Source organism: Trachemys scripta, chromosome 1 (genome assembly GCF_013100865.1).
Source record: "Trachemys scripta elegans isolate TJP31775 chromosome 1, CAS_Tse_1.0, whole genome shotgun sequence".
NCBI lineage: Eukaryota > Metazoa > Chordata > Testudines > Emydidae > Trachemys > Trachemys scripta.
Window position 1 is genome coordinate 287,730,900 of NC_048298.1, and position 18,362 is coordinate 287,749,261.

At 42.3% G+C, this 18,362-nt stretch overlaps 1 protein-coding gene across 2 annotated transcripts in view; it reads right to left on the reverse strand.

The window, feature by feature from the left end:
• Positions 1–1,196: 1,196 nt before the first annotated feature.
• LCP1 (lymphocyte cytosolic protein 1) overlaps positions 1,197–18,362 on the reverse strand; it is a 64,189-nt gene continuing 47,023 nt past the window's right edge. For both annotated transcript variants that reach the window (XM_034758479.1, XM_034758478.1), the window contains 11 exons: positions 17,090–17,171; positions 14,555–14,720; positions 12,649–12,791; positions 11,044–11,139; positions 10,288–10,483; positions 8,106–8,184; positions 7,691–7,805; positions 6,142–6,275; positions 5,180–5,303; positions 3,471–3,595; positions 1,197–1,572 (listed from right to left, as the gene is read on the reverse strand). In XM_034758479.1, the coding sequence (XP_034614370.1) occupies positions 1,440–1,572; positions 3,471–3,595; positions 5,180–5,303; positions 6,142–6,275; positions 7,691–7,805; positions 8,106–8,184; positions 10,288–10,483; positions 11,044–11,139; positions 12,649–12,791; positions 14,555–14,720; positions 17,090–17,171 (1,393 nt within the window). In that variant the 3' untranslated portion in view covers positions 1,197–1,439. The remainder of the gene's footprint in view (positions 1,573–3,470; positions 3,596–5,179; positions 5,304–6,141; positions 6,276–7,690; positions 7,806–8,105; positions 8,185–10,287; positions 10,484–11,043; positions 11,140–12,648; positions 12,792–14,554; positions 14,721–17,089; positions 17,172–18,362) is intronic.

The following is an 18,362-nucleotide window of genomic DNA, read 5'->3' on the forward strand; positions in this document are numbered from 1 at the left end:
GTACAAGCATACAGTACTTATCACATCATTAGCACATATATCACTGAAAGGAAAAGTCTTAAATTTTGACTTATAGAATGTTTTATTTAGAGAGGCTTTTCTCATCATTGTATATTTATTCTTCATTAAGGCAATTTCGCAGGGGGAAAGAATGTGCATTAAGGCAAAACTCACTTCTTTTGCATTTGAACTACAGTAGAATGCACTTAATGAGCATAACAATGAATACCACATGCCAAAGAATAGATTCAGTGCAATGTATTTCATTTATTCTAAACAGATAGGGCTAGATCCTCAGCTAGAGTAAACTGACAGAGCTATGTTGAAGTCAATGTGAGCTATGCTTTTTTACCCCAGTTGAGGAAATGGGCCCCAATTCCGTAAAGCACTTAAGCATGTGCCTAATTAAGATAAGTACATGCTGAATTGCCTTGCTTAATCAGGGCTCTGGCCCCTTGTGTGTTCAGTAGCATACCTTGTATTGTCTGCAAGCCTGTTCAAAGTTGTTAGCAGGGCTGAATTATTGTTTGATAAATAAATCTGTCACTATGTGGCCTTATGTTCACTTCACTCTGGTCCCAGCTGTATTGTTGCTACTACGTGAGTTCTTTAGCACAGATTTCATTTTAAGGATGTTCTTGCTGTGTTTTAAAGCATGTCATGAAATAAAAATTAATGATCATCTTGCACAACATGGGATGTGAAGGTCTCACAGAATTAGGATGCTCTGAGGGCCAGACTTTTATTCAATGATTAATGTCATATTCTGCAAGTAATGCCACTGATAGCACTGGGACTACTCGTGGTGTAAAGTACTACTTAGTCTGAATAAGGGTGCCACAATAAGGTCCTTAATTAGCACTTTTGTTGCCACAAGAGTTTCCCAACAGAGTGGATTTTACTATCACTGAAAAATAAACACTGATAAGGACACTATGCAGTACCTGCATTGGCTTAAGGAAATCTCTTTTGTAGTTCCAGGTACAAGCTGAAGGAAAGCATAGCGTAAATGTTACAAGCATGAACACCTATAAGAGAGTTAATGTAACATTTCACAATCCTGAAAAAGGTGTATAACCTAATCCTGCTCCCAAAACAAATATGCCAGGTGATCTCCAGACAATGACCTGGACAGCCATTAATATCAGCACATGTAAAGCTCGTGTTGTTTGAAACGTATTCAGGAAGCAGAAAAGGCTACATCTAGCAAAGGGGATAATGTGGCAAAGAAATCAAGCACATTGCTGTTCCATACAGAACATGGTAGATTGTTTTGCTGGATATGCATGTCATCTTTTGTATGATTTGGAACCTTGTCTAGCATTCATGCGTTGGAAAGTACCAAGACAGCATATTTCCTTGATATCTGAGTCTGAGGAACGTCCGGTCTGAGGGAGTCAGGGGGCATATACCAGTCATGAATATCAGTCTTTTATGGCTTAAACTTTCTTCATTCCTTTTCCCATAAGGCAAGCAAACACAGTCATGACCATTTTGGGTTTTACTTCAACCAGGTCTTCTGGAAGGGCATAGACTCTTGCTCCAATTTTTCTTGCCATGGAGATGGCATATCTACATTGGGGGGAAAAATTAAAAGAAATGTAAGAAGCAACCTTAGTAATCAATTTGTTTAACAACTTCTTGTGCTTCATACAGATAAACAGTAGATTGGAGGTGAGTTCAACAGTGACAGAGAATGGGGGAGTGCACAAGGTTTCAGATGAAAGATCATGAGTTTGGTTTGAACTATATTAAATTTAAGCAACAAAGAGTCCTGTGGCACCTTATAGACTAACAGACATATTGAAGCATAAGCATGCATCTGACGAAGTTGGTATTCACCCACGAAAGCTTATGTTCCAATACATCTGTTAGTCTATAAGGTGCCACAGGACTTGTTGTCACTTTTTACAGATCCAGACTAACACGGCTACCCCTCTGATAATTAAATTTAAGGTGGTGGCAAGATGTCCAGATCCAGATGTTGGAGAGTGAAGCCAAGATTCAAGATTAGACGGATGGAGACAGACCAGAAGTAGAAAGGTAGATTTGTGAGGTGTTGGCATATGGATAGTAGTAAAGTGTTATGAGTTGATGAGTTCACCCAGATATAGAAGGTAGAGTAAGAAGAGGAGGGAACAGAGACCTGTGGGACTCACATGGGCTGTAGCAGAAGGGAGGAAGATGATACACCAGAAGAAATGCAAAAAGAATGGCCAGGGAGAGCAAGTGTTGGAAAAGTCAAGGGAGGATAAGCTGGGAAGCAGGAGAGAATGATCTGCAGTGTCAAAAGCAGCAGGACAGGTCAAAGAAGATGAGAATGGCCTTGGGACCCTGAGATTTGGCATAAGACCGAGGTATGAGCAGTTTCAGTGGAGCAGAGAGGCTGGAAGCCAAACCAGAAAGGACTGAAGATGGAGTTAGAGGTACGTGAGGCAACAATTGAAGACAGGGTATTCAATAAGCTTCTCTCTATCTACGGACTATGATGGCCCCCCCATCACTATCATATCTGAGTGCCTCCAAACACTAGGGAAGAAGTGAATCCATTAGGCAGTAGTTATAGGTGAGGTTAAAGGACAGGAGATAGCAAAGCACACATCTATTGTGAGAGGAAGGAGTCAGAGGTGAGGGTGATATTCCTAGAATACTTTTTGGTTCCTGTTTTAAATAAGTAAAGTTTATTAATGCTACATAAAGAGAAAAACTCTCAGCCAGTCCCTTCCCTGATTTATGCCTGCTGCAATCACTTTGACTTCAGTGAGGCTGCATAGGTCCTTTATTGCCAGCTGGAGTTTTCCTTTGGTGAAGAGACTTGACAGATCAGGAAAGGAAGTGCTGAATTTCAGGTATTTTGTTTTAAAATGGAAATATATCTGTGATTAAATCCACTCCTGTAGTATAGCAGTTCCCATCCTGAGGCCCATAGGAGCTCTGGTGACCTGCAGAGAAGAGGCTGGTCAGATGGTGCTGGCTCTCACCTGTCTTTCCAGTCACTTCTACTGGTGTCTAGGCACTTCACCACAAAGAATATAAACCTACAAATGAGCTGGAAGCAAGAAAGAAGAGCCAACCTAGCTGCCTTTACCGGGGTGCTGCTACAGAGGAGGGGGATAGCAAACAGGAGCTGCCCTCACGGCCTGGATTCGCCAGTGGGACTGGAGCTGCCAGCCACCAGAGTGAGAAAGGGCTGGGGCAATATGTTGAGGGCAGCAGAGGAGAAAGGAACTAAACAGCCAGGACGCACGTGAAGGAGAAGAGAAGTAGGTAACAGGGAAACATGAGCATGAGGAGAGGGGGAGAAAGGGGCCATGTGAAGAAAGACAAGTGCAGGAAGCAGTGAAAGGAATAGAACAGTTGGGAGGGGGAGATGAAATATACATTAAAAGCAGACAGTGTGATTAGTTTTTTTTTTTTCAAAAAGAACAAACAGTGTAATGTAACCCTAGTGTCCCATGGCATGCACATACTTAGCATTATTAAGTTTCTCTTCCTCATTCAAGTCCTCTGTTTTCAGAAGGTCGTATTTGATGGAACCTGGCTGAATGGCATCAATGAGATCCAGGACTGGCATGCTTGTGCTGATTTTGCTGTCCTGCACAGAGGGAAAATACAGTTGGATATAAACACAGATTGACAGATGTCCTACAAAGCCATAATCATGGCTCAAGGACAGTGGATGGGTCATTCAAATGACATACTGTTTAGAACTTTGCAACAAGCAGCACAGCGGGTGCTGAGACATGGAATGAGTCACCAGGATTCCACCTTGTCCCTCCAACCAGCCAGGAGGTGGGCAGAAGAAGAGAAAGGTAACATGGAGTCAAAAGGTGCTGCAATGGTCACACAATAACCCTGGCATGGTTATCTTGCTGCTGCATTGCAATATATGTGTCACAATATCTATAGCAGGGGTGCCAGAACGGGGAGGCAAGCCCTCTGCCTTTCTTCTTCACCCTGAGACCCCGCCCCCAGCCAGCCAGAAGCTGGAGCCTGACCTGGGTAAGAGTGGCCCAGAGAGTCTGGGCAGCTGTGGGGGGAGCCAAGGACACTCCACCTGCCTGGGATTGGGCGACCCGAAAGCAGCCCCCCAGCCCATGTCCGCCCAGGGCAGATGGAAGGTCTGCAGCTCCCCACAGCTGCCCCGGTGGCTCTTACCATGGCCTGGCTGCAGTTCTTCAGCCCCCAAGGCCACACCCCCAGGCCAGGCTGTAAGCTGGAGCTGGATCGGGATAAGAGCCACGCAGGCAGCTGTGGGGAGCTGCGGAACCTCCACCTGTCCTGGGCAGAGGGCCCGGGGGGCAGGAACATGGGGTGAGGGTTGTCTTAGGCCCCTCCACCTTGGGCAGGTGGAGGGTCCCGGGCTTCCTGACTCAGCTACAGCTTTTGGCTTGGCTGGAGGACCGGGGGCTCAGAGGGAAAAGGAGGGGCGGGGCCACGGAGGGGGTGGGGCTTTGTTCTCCCCCCCACACTTTTAGGAAGAATCCATTGCCCCTGATCTACAGGCAATGATTTTGTGTCACAAAAATTGAACGCCATGAACAACTATGACCACAGAATGCCAAGGCATTGTGTGAGACAAGGTGGGTGAGGAAACATCTTTTATTGGACCAACTTCTGCTGGTGAGAGAGTCAAACTTTCGAGCCACACAGAGCTCTTCTTCAGGTCTGGGAAAGGAACTCCCAGCCTCACCAGACTCCTCTCCCAGACCTGAAGAAGAGCTCTGTATGGCTCGAAAGCTCTTCTCCCTCCCCAAGAGAAGTTGGTCCGGTAAAAGATGTTACCTCACCCACCTTGTCTCTGTAATATCCTGGCACTGATACGGCTACAACTGCGCTATACAAGACATTACTGTGCAATTCACTGGCTCACTACAACCCCATTCACTGATGAAGTGACTTTCCAGCTGTGTGAGGCTGACCATGACTGGCAGAGATTAAAACTCTCATTATCACCTCACTTAGCATAAAGGTCCCTTTGGGATGGATCCAAGCAGGGTATAAAGCTTCAGGTTTTGAATGTCATAAATGCAGTAATTTTATAAAAAGCTTTAGAGATGAGCCTGAACCGAACCCCCAGATCTGAACATCCCTTGAAAATGCAGTGAAAAATAAACAACAGTACACACATGTACCCACCCGGGGTCCCAAAACAGAGACTTATCATGAAATACTGTACCTTGAAACTACTGATGACTGAACTTTTTCCGGCTTCAGTCAGTGTTTCATTTACCCAGTTGACAATGAGGTCGTCATTGACCTTCTGTCCACCACCAATATCTTCCAGGATACTCAGAGTGTACCTTAACACAGAGGACAAAATGCTGTCTACTACTTCATGCTTTATAAAAAGCTTGGCATTGTAGCATAGTGTATCTGTGAAACCTGACAAGGGCTAAATGCTGCAGCATAGTGTATCTGTGAAACCTGACAAAGGCTAAATGCTGCAGTCTTCACTCACACCTGATTCTGTTCCCTCATGGTATGTTAACTTATACAAAGTACAGGGCTGATTCTCATTTACAGAATGGCCCCTTAACATTGCTCTGTCAGCATCAAGGGGCTTCAGAATAGGTTACATTTACTCCCATGTGCTAAGGAGGCCCTTTTATATGGCTTGAGTGGTGCAAAGGAGACTCAGGCCCAAAGTATCTACAAATAATAATAGATGTGTCGATTTTAGGGCCAGAAAGGACCATTGTGATCATCTAGTCTGACTTGCTACATAACATGGGCCGTAGAACCTCACCCTGAGATTCAAGCCAAACACTTCAGTTTGAGCTAGAGCCTAGCTTTCAGAAAAACACCCAGTCTTGACTTACAGACTGTAAGGGATGGAAAATCCATGACATCCCTAAAGGATCTAACAAGGTGTTTCCATAACAGAAAGCAAAGATCAGGACTTCTAACCACTGTTTCAGCCCTTGACCTTCCAATGTTTTCTCTCTCTCCTTTCTTGGTGCAAAGACCTGCCTTTTAATTATGGTCTGTGGAGGGCCAGGAACACTTATGGTGCAATACAGACAATAGGAATAATAATAATGGTATTGATCCTCCTGTGCAGTGGTGAGTGCTGGCACCCCATTTCCATGGAATCTCTCCATACCAGAACAGCAGTATGTATATGTTCAACTAGCGTACCTTCTCATTAACTGCCAGATCAAGGCCAGGGTTAGTGTGCGATTTCCTTCATTGAGATCCTGCCCAGCAATTCCAACGAGGGAAAACTTGGCTTGATTCTTTCCCAGATCCACTGCGTAGTTGCAGTTTTCAAGCTGTTAATGACAGAGTCCGTTAGTGTGCTTCGTAAATGTGAAACAGTTGCTGTTCAGGGCATTCATGCTATCTTTAATTGTTACAGGGAACTTAGGCCAGATCCTGCCAATGGATCCAGGCAGCAGCTCCATCCAATGGGGGTCAATGTGGGTACAGGGGTTTGGCTGTTTTAGGATCTGGCCCTTAGATTCTATGAGGATAGGCAGCTTAGACAAATCTAACATAGAAATGCTATTGTATATCATCAAAGCCTAAATGCCATCACACAGACCAGGAAATATGGAGACACAGTGTACAGCATTGTGCAATCATGCCCACCTCTAGCAGTGCAGAGTGATTGTGTGGGACAATAACTGAGGTTTTCAGTCCCTAAGTATTAATATTTTAGGTCCTTTAGTCATCTTGTGCTGCTTCACTCACAAATAATATGGGAATGTTCCGGACCAAAATTCCTCACTGTGGTAGAGCTGGGAGAAAGCTGGGTAGTTAGTGGAGATTCAGAGGGGAACTCCTAGCCAGCTTGTCAGGTATCTGTGTCAGGAATGTTTAAAATCTGCTTATTTCTTTCATGTGGTGGAGGTGATCTGGAGGGCTGGAATTAATGTGAGTGTCACATGACTCATCATGGACATATATCGGGACTTGTGATTAGAGCAAATTGGATAGTGGGAAAAATTATTCACTAATACATACTTAAAGATTGATAGAAAAATGTCAAGTTTCTTGATATCACAAATAATGTTTGACCATCCATCCAGCTTGTGAAACATTGTTGAATTTATTAGGAAACTCATGGAAAGTAGACACTGATTAGACTATAAAAATATAATTTGGTTGGATCTACTTACGACTTGAGAACAATGTCTACTGACACATGCAAGTCCCTACACAGACATTTTTAAGCACAATCATCTGTCACATGCAGATGCTACATGCTATTGTTTGCACTCGAAAGAATACAGATGCAAGTGTCTGCAGGTGCAAAATTACATACACACAAAAGGAGGCCAGATTGACAATTCTTTGAAAATGTAACCCACAGTAACAAAGGCAAATCAGACTTTACACTTTGTAATTTGTTGATTAAGGACTCAGTTCCATTTTCAAACACGTGCATAGTCAATCTGTAATGAATGGGGCTATGTATGGGTCTATTGCTCTCTATGGGATTGTCTACACTGGCCCGCTAAATCAGCGCCACTGCAATCAATGCAGCGGCGTCAATTTAGTGGGTCTGGTGAAGACGTGATAAGTCAATGGGAGATTGCTCTCCCTGAGAGGCAGAAGAGTTAGGCTGATGTAAGCTTTTTTCACCCCCCCCTCCCCCTGAGCGATGTAACTTACATCGACTTAAGCAGTAGTGTAGATGAAATGGAATAGATAACCTCATAAGAACCATGCCAATTTTTTTTACCTTCTTCATGTTACCACCCAGCTTAGGGTATGGTGGTTTGTTCACTCTGCTCCAGTCTACCGGCACTTTAATCTTTTCATAAAGCTGGAAGATAACCATGGCATCTGACAGGTCACTGAAACAATGGAAACATATTGTGACTTACAATGTGAGCAAGGAATCCAGTTGATTTAGTTGGGGATTGGTCCTGCTTTGAGCAGGGGGTTGGACTAGATGACCTCCTGAGGTCCCTTCCAACCCTGATATTCTATGATTCTAATTTAAGCATTAGTAGAACGAATCACATTTTCCTAAAGAATGAAACAGAGGCATCTGTTTTCATAAGGACTAGCAATGTGTTCATGTTTTCTAGAAATATTTTTTTCTTAAGATGTAGCTCACATTAGTCATCTAAAGGAAGGATAACTTTCCTTACCTATATAAATGATTGACACGGGGACTAACACCCAAGGAGTTCATCCAGTTCCTAAATGTCCTCTCTTCCCTTGTTTCACCTAAAATAACAGAATATCAATCAACAGATCCTCAAAACAACACTTCAGTGAAATAAACTTTTTACAACAAGGAAAATATAAATGCAGATTTTACTATATGCTAAAATGACATGTAGAATGAGATATCAACAGGCAGTGAAATACAAGAGTACAGAACAGTAGGTAATGTTCTGTACATACCATATGCACTGTCATATTCGAGCAGATTGTTCTCAAACTTACTTAAGAAATTCAACTTTAGTCTGTGTCGAATCATGAGACATTTCAGCATGAGCTTTGTGAGAAAGTTAGAAGCAATTGAAAATACAGATTTATGATGAGTTGCCGTCTGCAGTCACACCACATAAGAGATTGATCTTGTATGGAGCTGAGCATTCTTCCTCAATCCAGCAAAGCACTTACTTAACTTTAAGCACACAAAAAATCTCATTGACTTCAATAGGACTACTCATAAGAACATATAAGAACATAAGAATGGCCATACTGGGTCAGACTAATGGTCCATCTAGCTCAGTGTCCTGTCTTCCGACAGTGGCCAATGCTAGGTGCCCCAGAGGGAATGAACAGAACAGGTAATCATCAAGTGATCCATCCCATGTTGCCCATTCCCATCTTCTGACACTTCAGAGCATGGTTTTGCATCCCTGCCCATCCTGGCTAATAGCCATTGTTGGACCTATCCTCCATGAACTTATCTAGTTCTTTTTTGAACCCTGTTATAGTCTTGGCCTTCACAGCATCCTCCGGCAAAGAGTTCCACAGGTTGACTGTGCAGTGTGTGAAGAAATTCATATGCTTATGCTTAGTTTTGAGCACACAATTTAGGTTTTTTGCTGCATTGGGCTAGAAAGATCAGCACTTTGCAAAACTGCGCTGCTACTGCAGACTGGTGAAATTGCATTTAAAGAACTCCTTAGTTGTTCTTGTTGTTGTTGTCAGCTACACAACAATATTTAATAGAAGTGTCACACTGAGCATGTGCAAAAGCCTGCTTTTCATTAATTATAATTTACCTATATTTTAGAATTCTTCAAAAAGCTATCAGTGACTGTTGCTGATTGATGCAAAGTTTAAAGTTTTGCATTCAGATGTTTGTGAGTTATTTGTGCACAGAAAAAGTCTCTAAAATATTAGCAAAGAGGGAAAATTATACTTTTTTTCTGCTCATTTAACTTAAACATCTCCAAGCAGAACCTCCTCCCAGAAAAATTCAACTTTGGGCTGAGACCAAGCAGGAAGTTTCAGTCCAAACAAAAATTTTTTAGGAGGTTTACATACAAAGGAAATAAGTTTATAATGGACATTTCCAAGTTGTCATATTGGATAAAAGAACTAAGGTCAGCTCACAATACCTGTAAGCCACACAGGTATTGAAGTCATTCAAGTCAACAAGCTTAGGTGGCTCTAGTGCCACAGAAGACAAGAACTCACTTTGCTCAGAAAGGAGATCTGATGTGCAACAAAGCAAACTGTGCCTTTCTCATAACTCCATAAGAGATTTGTCTAGACTAGAGTTTTTGCTCTTGTTTTTACTTAACTGTTTGTTAGTTAAATCAAGTTAATTGACAAATACAATTGTAAATGCTAGTTCAGACATCCCATAAATGTTTGTTCCAGGACACAAAACTGGAACAACCATTTGTGGAGTCATAGAATTGTAGGACTGGAAGGGACCTCAAGTGGTCATCTAGTCCAGTCCCCTGCACTCATGGCAGGACTAAGTATTATCTAGACCATCCTTGACAGGTGTTTGTCAACCCTGCTCTTAGAAATCTCCAATGATGGAGATTCCACAACCTCCCTAGTCAATTAACTCTAATTTAAACAGGACCACGAATTCTAGTCTAGACAAACCAAGGAGGCATAAAGCCACAGTGCATTCAAACAAATACACCTACAGTGAAGGGAGCCAACTATATCGGAAGCCACATGCAAGTAACACACAGCAATATCCCATCCTCAAACCTGCCTTGGCTAATGTTGCAGTAAGTACATGGCAGGAGAAAGTTGAGCTAACAGCTGAATTACCCAACCAGGTCTCAATTACATGTTAAAAGTCAGAGGCCTCAGTTGGATGCCAATTCTTATTTGTATTTTCCTTACCTTCAATAGAACTCCAGTCAATGTCCTGGTTCTCTGGTTTTTGGAGGGCAGGATATCTGTTAAAAAGGTTGGCAATGAAAGCCAAGTTTAACTTGGGGTTGCCACGGACTACATCTGTGGCAGTAACAAACTGCCGGCAGCCCAATCTCTCTGCTTGCTGCAACATGCACTCTGCCCTCTGGATGTCATCCTTCTCCTAAGAGATATCAAACGCGTCAGTCAGCAAAAACATGAAAATATGTTGACATCCAATAGCACTGAAATATCACACTCATAATACACATGAACGTGCTGTCTCTTTTCATACTGATGCTGTAAAAACTACAACACATTCTTGTTTAAATCCATAACATTTTCCTTTTCCACATTACAAATCACGTCAATATCTGCAAATTGCTTTTAACTAAAATCAATGTGCTACACCATGCGACATTAAAATGAATGTTTAAGATAAATCTTAACACTTAGGATAAGCTTGAGAAATAACCCAGAAAAATGTCCGTAAACATATATTGGCAAAGTAGTGCTAATGTGTCTAGCTGGTTCATTGGCTTTTAAAGCTTCTGTGATAACTCATGCTGGAAGATAGTTTGTTATCATTAGTACAATCTAACCTAAAACATATCAATTTAATTCTGCATTTTTGGTTTTTGAATGCAGGATTACACTCCAATGGTAAATCTAGTTTGCTTGTTTAGGTATTACAGCGCATCCTAGGTTCTAGGAATGTTAGTGTATAAGTGTGTATCATCTTACCCTTAATCCTGTCATGTCAATAGCAATAGCTGGAATACCTTCTTCATTTCCCTTTGGGGCAACTTGGTCCAGCAAATGATAATAAGCTTTGGAGTCCTGCAACAGACCAAGAAATCAAAGGGGGGAAAAGTCACATCTAAAGCCAGGTTTTGCATGCCAATACTTCCGATGAACAATGAGCAAGCATGCTTTGTTTTTATTACATCAACCATTTGACAACATAATTAAATTAATCAAGCTGAAAGCATTTAACAGTTTCCATTGTATGCCTTCTGGTTTGCATAGCTGTTTGTTTTATAAAGTAATTAAAACGTTAAATATGGAAAAGCTGGAAGCATTAGACTGCATGTTGCATTTAGGAAAAAAGGATAGAATTGATTTAATATGAACATATTAAATTAGAGATATGAAAAATATACCTTTATAAGGCTGTAGAAGTCAGTCAGCTAAAGGTTTAGTAAAAGAACAGACAGAAGGAGGAAGCAGAAGTTTAAAGCAGAGTTTAAAGAAATGTTGAAATTGTCACAAAGTATAAAGTAAAGTTTTCAAGCTCAGACATTAAAGCTGACACAAGTTAACAAGCATTTTTTCAGGAGAAGGCTAGAACAAGACAAAGATTTCACATGCTGTTTACTTTCATCTTTATAAGGCATAGTGTTGGTTCCATGTGTACAAAAAATTAATCTAACGTCAGAAATCATCTTAAACATAAATACAGCCCTTCAAATAAAGATTCAGATTTAAAAAAGAAAAAAAGACCAAGAAATTGTTACTATTTAGATACATGGAAAAAGGCTCCAGGTGATATCCTGCAAACCTTTACTGCTGAGATTTGTCTTCATTGCACAAGTAATTCCACTGAAGTTTCCAGATTTCTACCCAAATGCTTCCTTGTAAGCATACATTCATTGTATAACATATGTATTTATAAAAGAGGCAAAGCTGATTAGAAGTAGTAAATAGTTACATAGGCTGAAATCCTGGCCCTGTTGAAGTCAATGTTTACTTTATATTTTCCAATACTGATGTGACATAAATCATAGTTTAGATTTAATTAGCTACATTAGATAACTCTCCAGCCTGCCTATGTAAGGGTGAGGGTCCCACAGCCCTTCTCCAGGAAAAATATCTATTGAGTTAAAAAAAAAAATCTATTGAGTTCAGTGGAAATTTTATGCATGAGGTGACTGCAGAATTGGGCTCAAAATCTTTCATATTTTCTTCCTACTCTTATTTGTTATTGGGTGGCTAGCCCAAGCCTCGGTCTGTGTTGCAATATCCAGACTGCTATTTTTCGCATGCTAATGCAAGCGCTGCCAACACCACTCTCTACCCCAGACTGGGAGGTTCGCCTCCAGCTGCAGTGTAGACATACCCTAAAGCCCTAACCCTGGAAACACTCTACCCACATGGTTAACTTTAATCAAGTGAGTAGTCGTATTGAATTGAACGGGACTATTTACAAGCTTAAAGTTAAGCGCACACATACGTGCTTTCAGGATTGTGGCCTAAGCCATCACCTCCAGGTGAACAAGCTCAGTCCAGAGGAGAAAGCTGAAGCTTGGGGTTGTTATTTTTGCTGTAGCTGATCAGTGTTTCTCATACCTTGATGTCTGTGCTGAAGTTATTGATTTTGTTGCATCCAGCGTTCTCCAGGTGATAGTTAGCCCACCTCAGCAGCAGTTCCTCTGGGGATAATTTCATCAGATCCTCTAGACTCTCTCCTTCCCGCAGAAGGGCAATCAGAGCTGGGCAAGCACAAAATTGAAAGAAAAATAAACACCATGCACAGGAATATTTGTGCTTTTAATTTATCCTTCTTAACTTCCTTCACTGAGTAAGGGCCTGATCCTTCTCCCACCGAAGAAAATGGGGGAGATCAGTGTGTTTATAGATTTGAGAGGCTCAAGTAAAGCGAAAGCTGTCCCTTGAGCCTACAGTTATTTTATTATTAAGGAATTAATTGGCTGTTAGAGATGTTACAGCCATTTTGCTGCGTTCTGGGCAGTGTGTTGTCTAACTGTAGCATCACAGAATTGTAAACCCCACTTCCTCCTTCCGTGCGCAAATAAAAAATGTTATTCTACTGGCAGATTTACATTTTGGCTTTTTAATTTTGTTTTTCTATTTCACACGCCATACATTCTCAAATGTGTTTGGTTTTCATTTTATGTTAAGGAGCTACATTTTACATAGACAAAAAATACAACACAATGTATTAGAGCATTGTTCATTCATAAGTGACACAGAATGCTTTCCAGCTTTTTGCACACTAAACATGCAAAGAAAAGTAACATCTGTAGCTTACAGTGTATTGTCTCATGCATGTAACATCTACAGATGTTGCCGGGCAGCGGTGAAGCAGGGTACAAAGGCTAAGTTTCAGGAAGAATGAAGAGCATCAGTATGGAGAGCAAGGCAGTTTAGAAAGTAAGGTATGAATATTCCAGAAATTCCAGGCTGTGGTTTATGGATCACTGGTAGTCTCTGGAGCAATGGCTGGTGATTTACAGAGCTGGCTGGTCACCTGGGGCTGGCTCCCTCCTTTGTTTCCAGCTATTTCTACAAGTGGCCAGGTTCTTCATTGCAAGGAGAGCCTGGAGGCCTTTAAAAACAGCTGGGAACAAGGAAGAAGAGTGAGCTTTGTTGCCGCTTCTAGATACCATCACTATATAATAAGTGGAAGAGAGGAAAATGGAGCCATTCTCTGCATCTGGAGATACCAGTGGGACTGCCAGCACTCAGCGGGACAGCAGTGTGGAGGGGAGAATGAAGAAGCCAAGCAATATGTTCAGGGGAGACAGCAGAGGCGGTGATGGTACAGGTTATAAGAAGTGCTGGTGACTGGGTATCAAATCCAGGGGAGAAGGGAAAGAAGCATCAGGAAAATATATGGTTGGAGAGCAGTGTGCATGTGTCATTTTTAAGAGAAGGGAGATTTGGCACTGGATTCTATGAACAACAGGAAACCAGCAGGGCTTCCTGACTGTAGCATGATGTGCTCCTGATCCCAGGTATAGGTAAGGAGACAAGGATACACATTTTGGTTGGACTGAAAGTTTGGGGCCTCTGGGCTTATGGAGACTAGAACTGGGTGAATCAGAGTAGTGAAGAAGAGAGGCAATGAAGACTTGACTAAGGGCAGGTCTACACAATGGGGCTAAGTCGACCAAAGTTACACAATTCCAGCTACGTGAATAATGTAGCTGGAGTCAACGTACCTTAGGTTGAGTTATTGCAGTGTCTACACTGCGCTGGATCCACGGGAGAAACTCTCCCGTTGACTTACCTTATGCTTCTCATTCCGGTGGTGTACCGGAGTCGACGGGAGAGTGATCGGCGGTCAATTTAGTGGGTCTTCACTAGACCCACTAAATCAACCCCCAGTGGATCGATCACCGTGCGTCAATTCCTCCAGTAAGTGGAGACAAGCCCTAAGAGTCCACAGGACTCATTGAAATAACACTTCTAAAGATGAGAGCACTGGTTTGAGAGAGTGTACCGCATGTACCTTCATTTCTGCTGAGCTCAATGTCGGCAAACAAGCCAATTTTGATAACTTGCCATAAGAGGCCCAAGACCAGGTAAGGTTTCCCTTCTTTTAAGTCTTCAGCCCCAATGTTAACAACATGGCACCCGATGGCTGAGGCAGAGTTCAAAGCAAGGTTCAAATTTTCCTGAAGAGAGAGAGAGAGAGAGAGAGAGAGAGAAAGAGGTTTCTTATTATGCAATAAGTAAATAGTGGAGGGGAGGGAGGAGGAGAACTAAAGAGGGGGTGGGGAACTCAGTGGAAATATAGTGAGCAAAATTAGGTATAACCCTTTTCAGATCAGGGCCTAGGGTGCGATAGCTTAGAACTCCCAGGAGTAAAAGCAAGTCCTGTGCCCTTCTGCAGCACAGGGAACCTCTCCTTTGCAAAATTAAAAAGCTTCCATTTCTTGTCCTGAAGTGTTACAAGACATTGGACCTTAAGTCCCTCACTTGTCCTTGTCTGGATATTGCTCATTCTGGTGTTTACACTGCTGGAATATGGGATGAGAGAGAAAATCCATATTTTGAGGAGTGTGGGGTGGAAAGAAGGAGCTTCAATATATCAAGGTGGTGGGATGGAAAGAAGAAACATTTTGGGCAGGTGGCTTTTTTTTTTTTCTTTTCTTTTTTCAAAAGGGCAGTTTGAATCTGCTCAAAGGCTTGGGTTGTTCGAATAAGCCCCTGGGGAGATGGACTAGTGGGCAGAGGGCAGGTGAGGCAGGCAAAGGTGCATGACAAATGCCATTTGTTTCCTGGTTCTGCAATTTATCACATGGATTTCACCACCGTGAGTGTGAGAGGTACATTCGATTAGGTAGAAAATACGCAGGGACACAAACTGTAAATTGTCATAAAATGAAAAATTTATAGCATTGAAAAATAATCACCCTCTCTTTATTTGACAGTTGTAAAAGGGTTAAGTTAAAGCATAAGCTATATTGATTAAATCATGTCTAAATCTGACAGGGATTGATCTGTGCTGCATCAATAAGACCAAGAGGATTAAAACTGGAAAAAATGTGGACTGCAGAACAGAAACCAAATGTAATGGCTTCTAAGCTTACTTGAGCCTGGCTAATGTTCCATTTAATCAGAGTAACTGAAGGCTACAGTGGGTTATGTGTACACACATAGTAGAGGGGGGGAGGGATAGCTCAATGGTTTGAGCATTGGTCTATTAAATCCAGGGTTGTGAGTTCTAATTCTTGAGGGGGCCACTTAGGGATCTGGGGCAAAATCAGTTCTTGGTCCTGCTAGTGAAGGCAGGGGGCTGGACTCAATGACCTTTCAAGGTCCCTTCCAGCTCTAGGAGATGGGATATCTCCATATATTATTAGATATTTATTTATATCCTGGTACAGAGGTACATATATACTGTATCAATGTATCTCTACATATTATTGTAAAGGAAATAGAATAAACCTGAATTTAGATCTTGGCAGGTAGAATTTTATTTTCCAGAATTTCATCTTTAAAAAATGAAGGTGTGCACACATGCATGCAATGTATGTTACAAAATGAATCCAACACGCTGGTTGAACTGATAAAAATCACAAAAGAAAATGCAAATGCTAAGGGCCCAACAACATTAACTCAGCCATCTTTCACATATGTGGTATTTTCTAGAGCAAGGATGACCTTTTGATTAAGGCACTGGACTGGAACTCAGGAGATGTGGGTTCCGTTTCTGGCTCTACCACAGAATTCCTGTGTGACTATGGGCAAGTCACTTAATCACAGTACTCAGGTGTCATTTACTCAGGGGTGAAAGTGGGCTGGTACAGGCCGGTACGGTGTACCGGTAAAATGTGGCCGCCAGTACCGGCCTGTACGCAGCCGACATTAAAGCTCTGCCACGGCAGCACTTTAAGGACCCTGTTTAAATTGCTGCTGTGGCAGCACTTTAACATCGTTGCCCCTTTTGCCCCCCCCCCCCCCCCCGGCTGATGACCGGGGGGCAAACGGGCACCTACCCCAGGGCCAGTGATTTAAAAGGGCCCGGGTCTCCTGGCCACCACCGCTGCTACTGCGGCAGCAGCCAGAGCCCCAGATGCTTTAAATCGCCACCAGAGCCCGGGGTGATGCAGGCCAAGCAGCGTGTATGGGCTGGCTGGGGGAAACTGACCCCAGCCCCGCCCCTTCCTCCCAAGGCCCTGCCCCTTCCAGGCCCCTGTACCAGTAAGTGTTTAATGTTACTTCCACCCCTGCATTTAGTATTCTAGCGGTTAACCCATATTTGAATTTGTCATTGTCTTCATCTCATCTTTAGTATTCATTAGGGACCTAAGATTTATACCTTGCTTAATTATAAGCACATGAGTAGTCCCATTGACTTCAATGGGATCATTCTCAAGTTCAAAATTAAGCGTGGATATAAATCTTTGCAGAATTGCAGCTCAAGTACCCTACTTTGCCACAAACTGTGTCTGGCTGCATTGTGCAGGGCCATGAAATTTATAGCATTACACCTAATTACATAACAGAGACTCAGCATTTATACTTGATGTTTCAGTACCTGTATAGTGAATGGAGTGAGCTTCTTTTTGTTGATTGTTCTTTCATCAATTGTATCTGGCACTGAAAAGTTGATCATTTTACTGTAAATTAAAGAATAAACGCAAGTGAGAAATATGTCACTTTGCCTACACCAAAGTCATTTTGAACCTTCATCATAAAATCATAGAATCATAGGAGTGAAAGGTACCTAAAGAGTTCATCTAGTCCAGTCCCCTGCACTCATGGCCCACGCCGCTTCCAGCAGCTCCCATTGGCACAGAGCAGCGAACTGCAGCCAGTGGGTACAGCGATCGGCCGAACCTGCGGACATGGCAGGTACACAAACCAGCCCGGCCCTCTAGGGGCTTTCCCTGCACAAGCAGCGGAACAAGTTTGGGAACCACTGATCTAGACCATCCCTGACAGGTGTTTATCCAACCTGCTCTTAAAAATCTCCAATGATGGAGGTTCCACAACCTTCCTGGGCAATTTATTCCAGTGCTTAACTATCCTGACAGCTAGACATTTTTCCTGATGTCCAACCTAAACCTCCCTTGCTGCAATTTAAGCCCATTGCTTCTTGTCCTATCCTCAGAGATTAAGGAGAACAATTTTTCTCCTTCTTCCTTGTAACAATTTTTATGTACTTGAAAACTTTTATGTCTCCTCTCAGTCTTCTCTTCTCCAGACTAAACAAACCCAATTTTTCAGTCTTCCTTCATAGTTCATGTTTTCAAGACCTTTAACCATTTTTGTTGCTCTTCTCTGGACTTTCTCCAATTTGTCCACATCTTTCCTGAAATGTGCCAACCAGAACTGGACACAATTCGCCAGTTGAGACCTAATCAGTGCAGAGTGTGACATGTTGATCAGATATCCAGAGACTGAATTGACACAATAACTTTCTTAGTGCATTAAAAAGTCCAGGAACACTGTAGATAGAGAGAGAGAGAGAGAGAGACTTTCTCTCTCTCTCTCTCTCTCTCTCACACACACACACACACACACACACACGTACAGCAATATTTAGCACAGCTTTTTCCTAACCAGTGGAGGCAGGGAAGGTGACAAGCAGATATATTGAATAGTGGCCAAAAAGGGCAATAAAGTAAACCTGTGTGAAATTCAAAATGTTCATTTTGTGAAAATTCATGTCAAAATATTCACTGTTTCATGTTGCTTTTCACCCTCTACCACCAAAGATTTTATGCAAAATTTGGGGGGGAAAAAAAGCTATTTTCATTGTCCACAACTGCAAACAAATCCTCAAATTTACACACATTTTTGACACA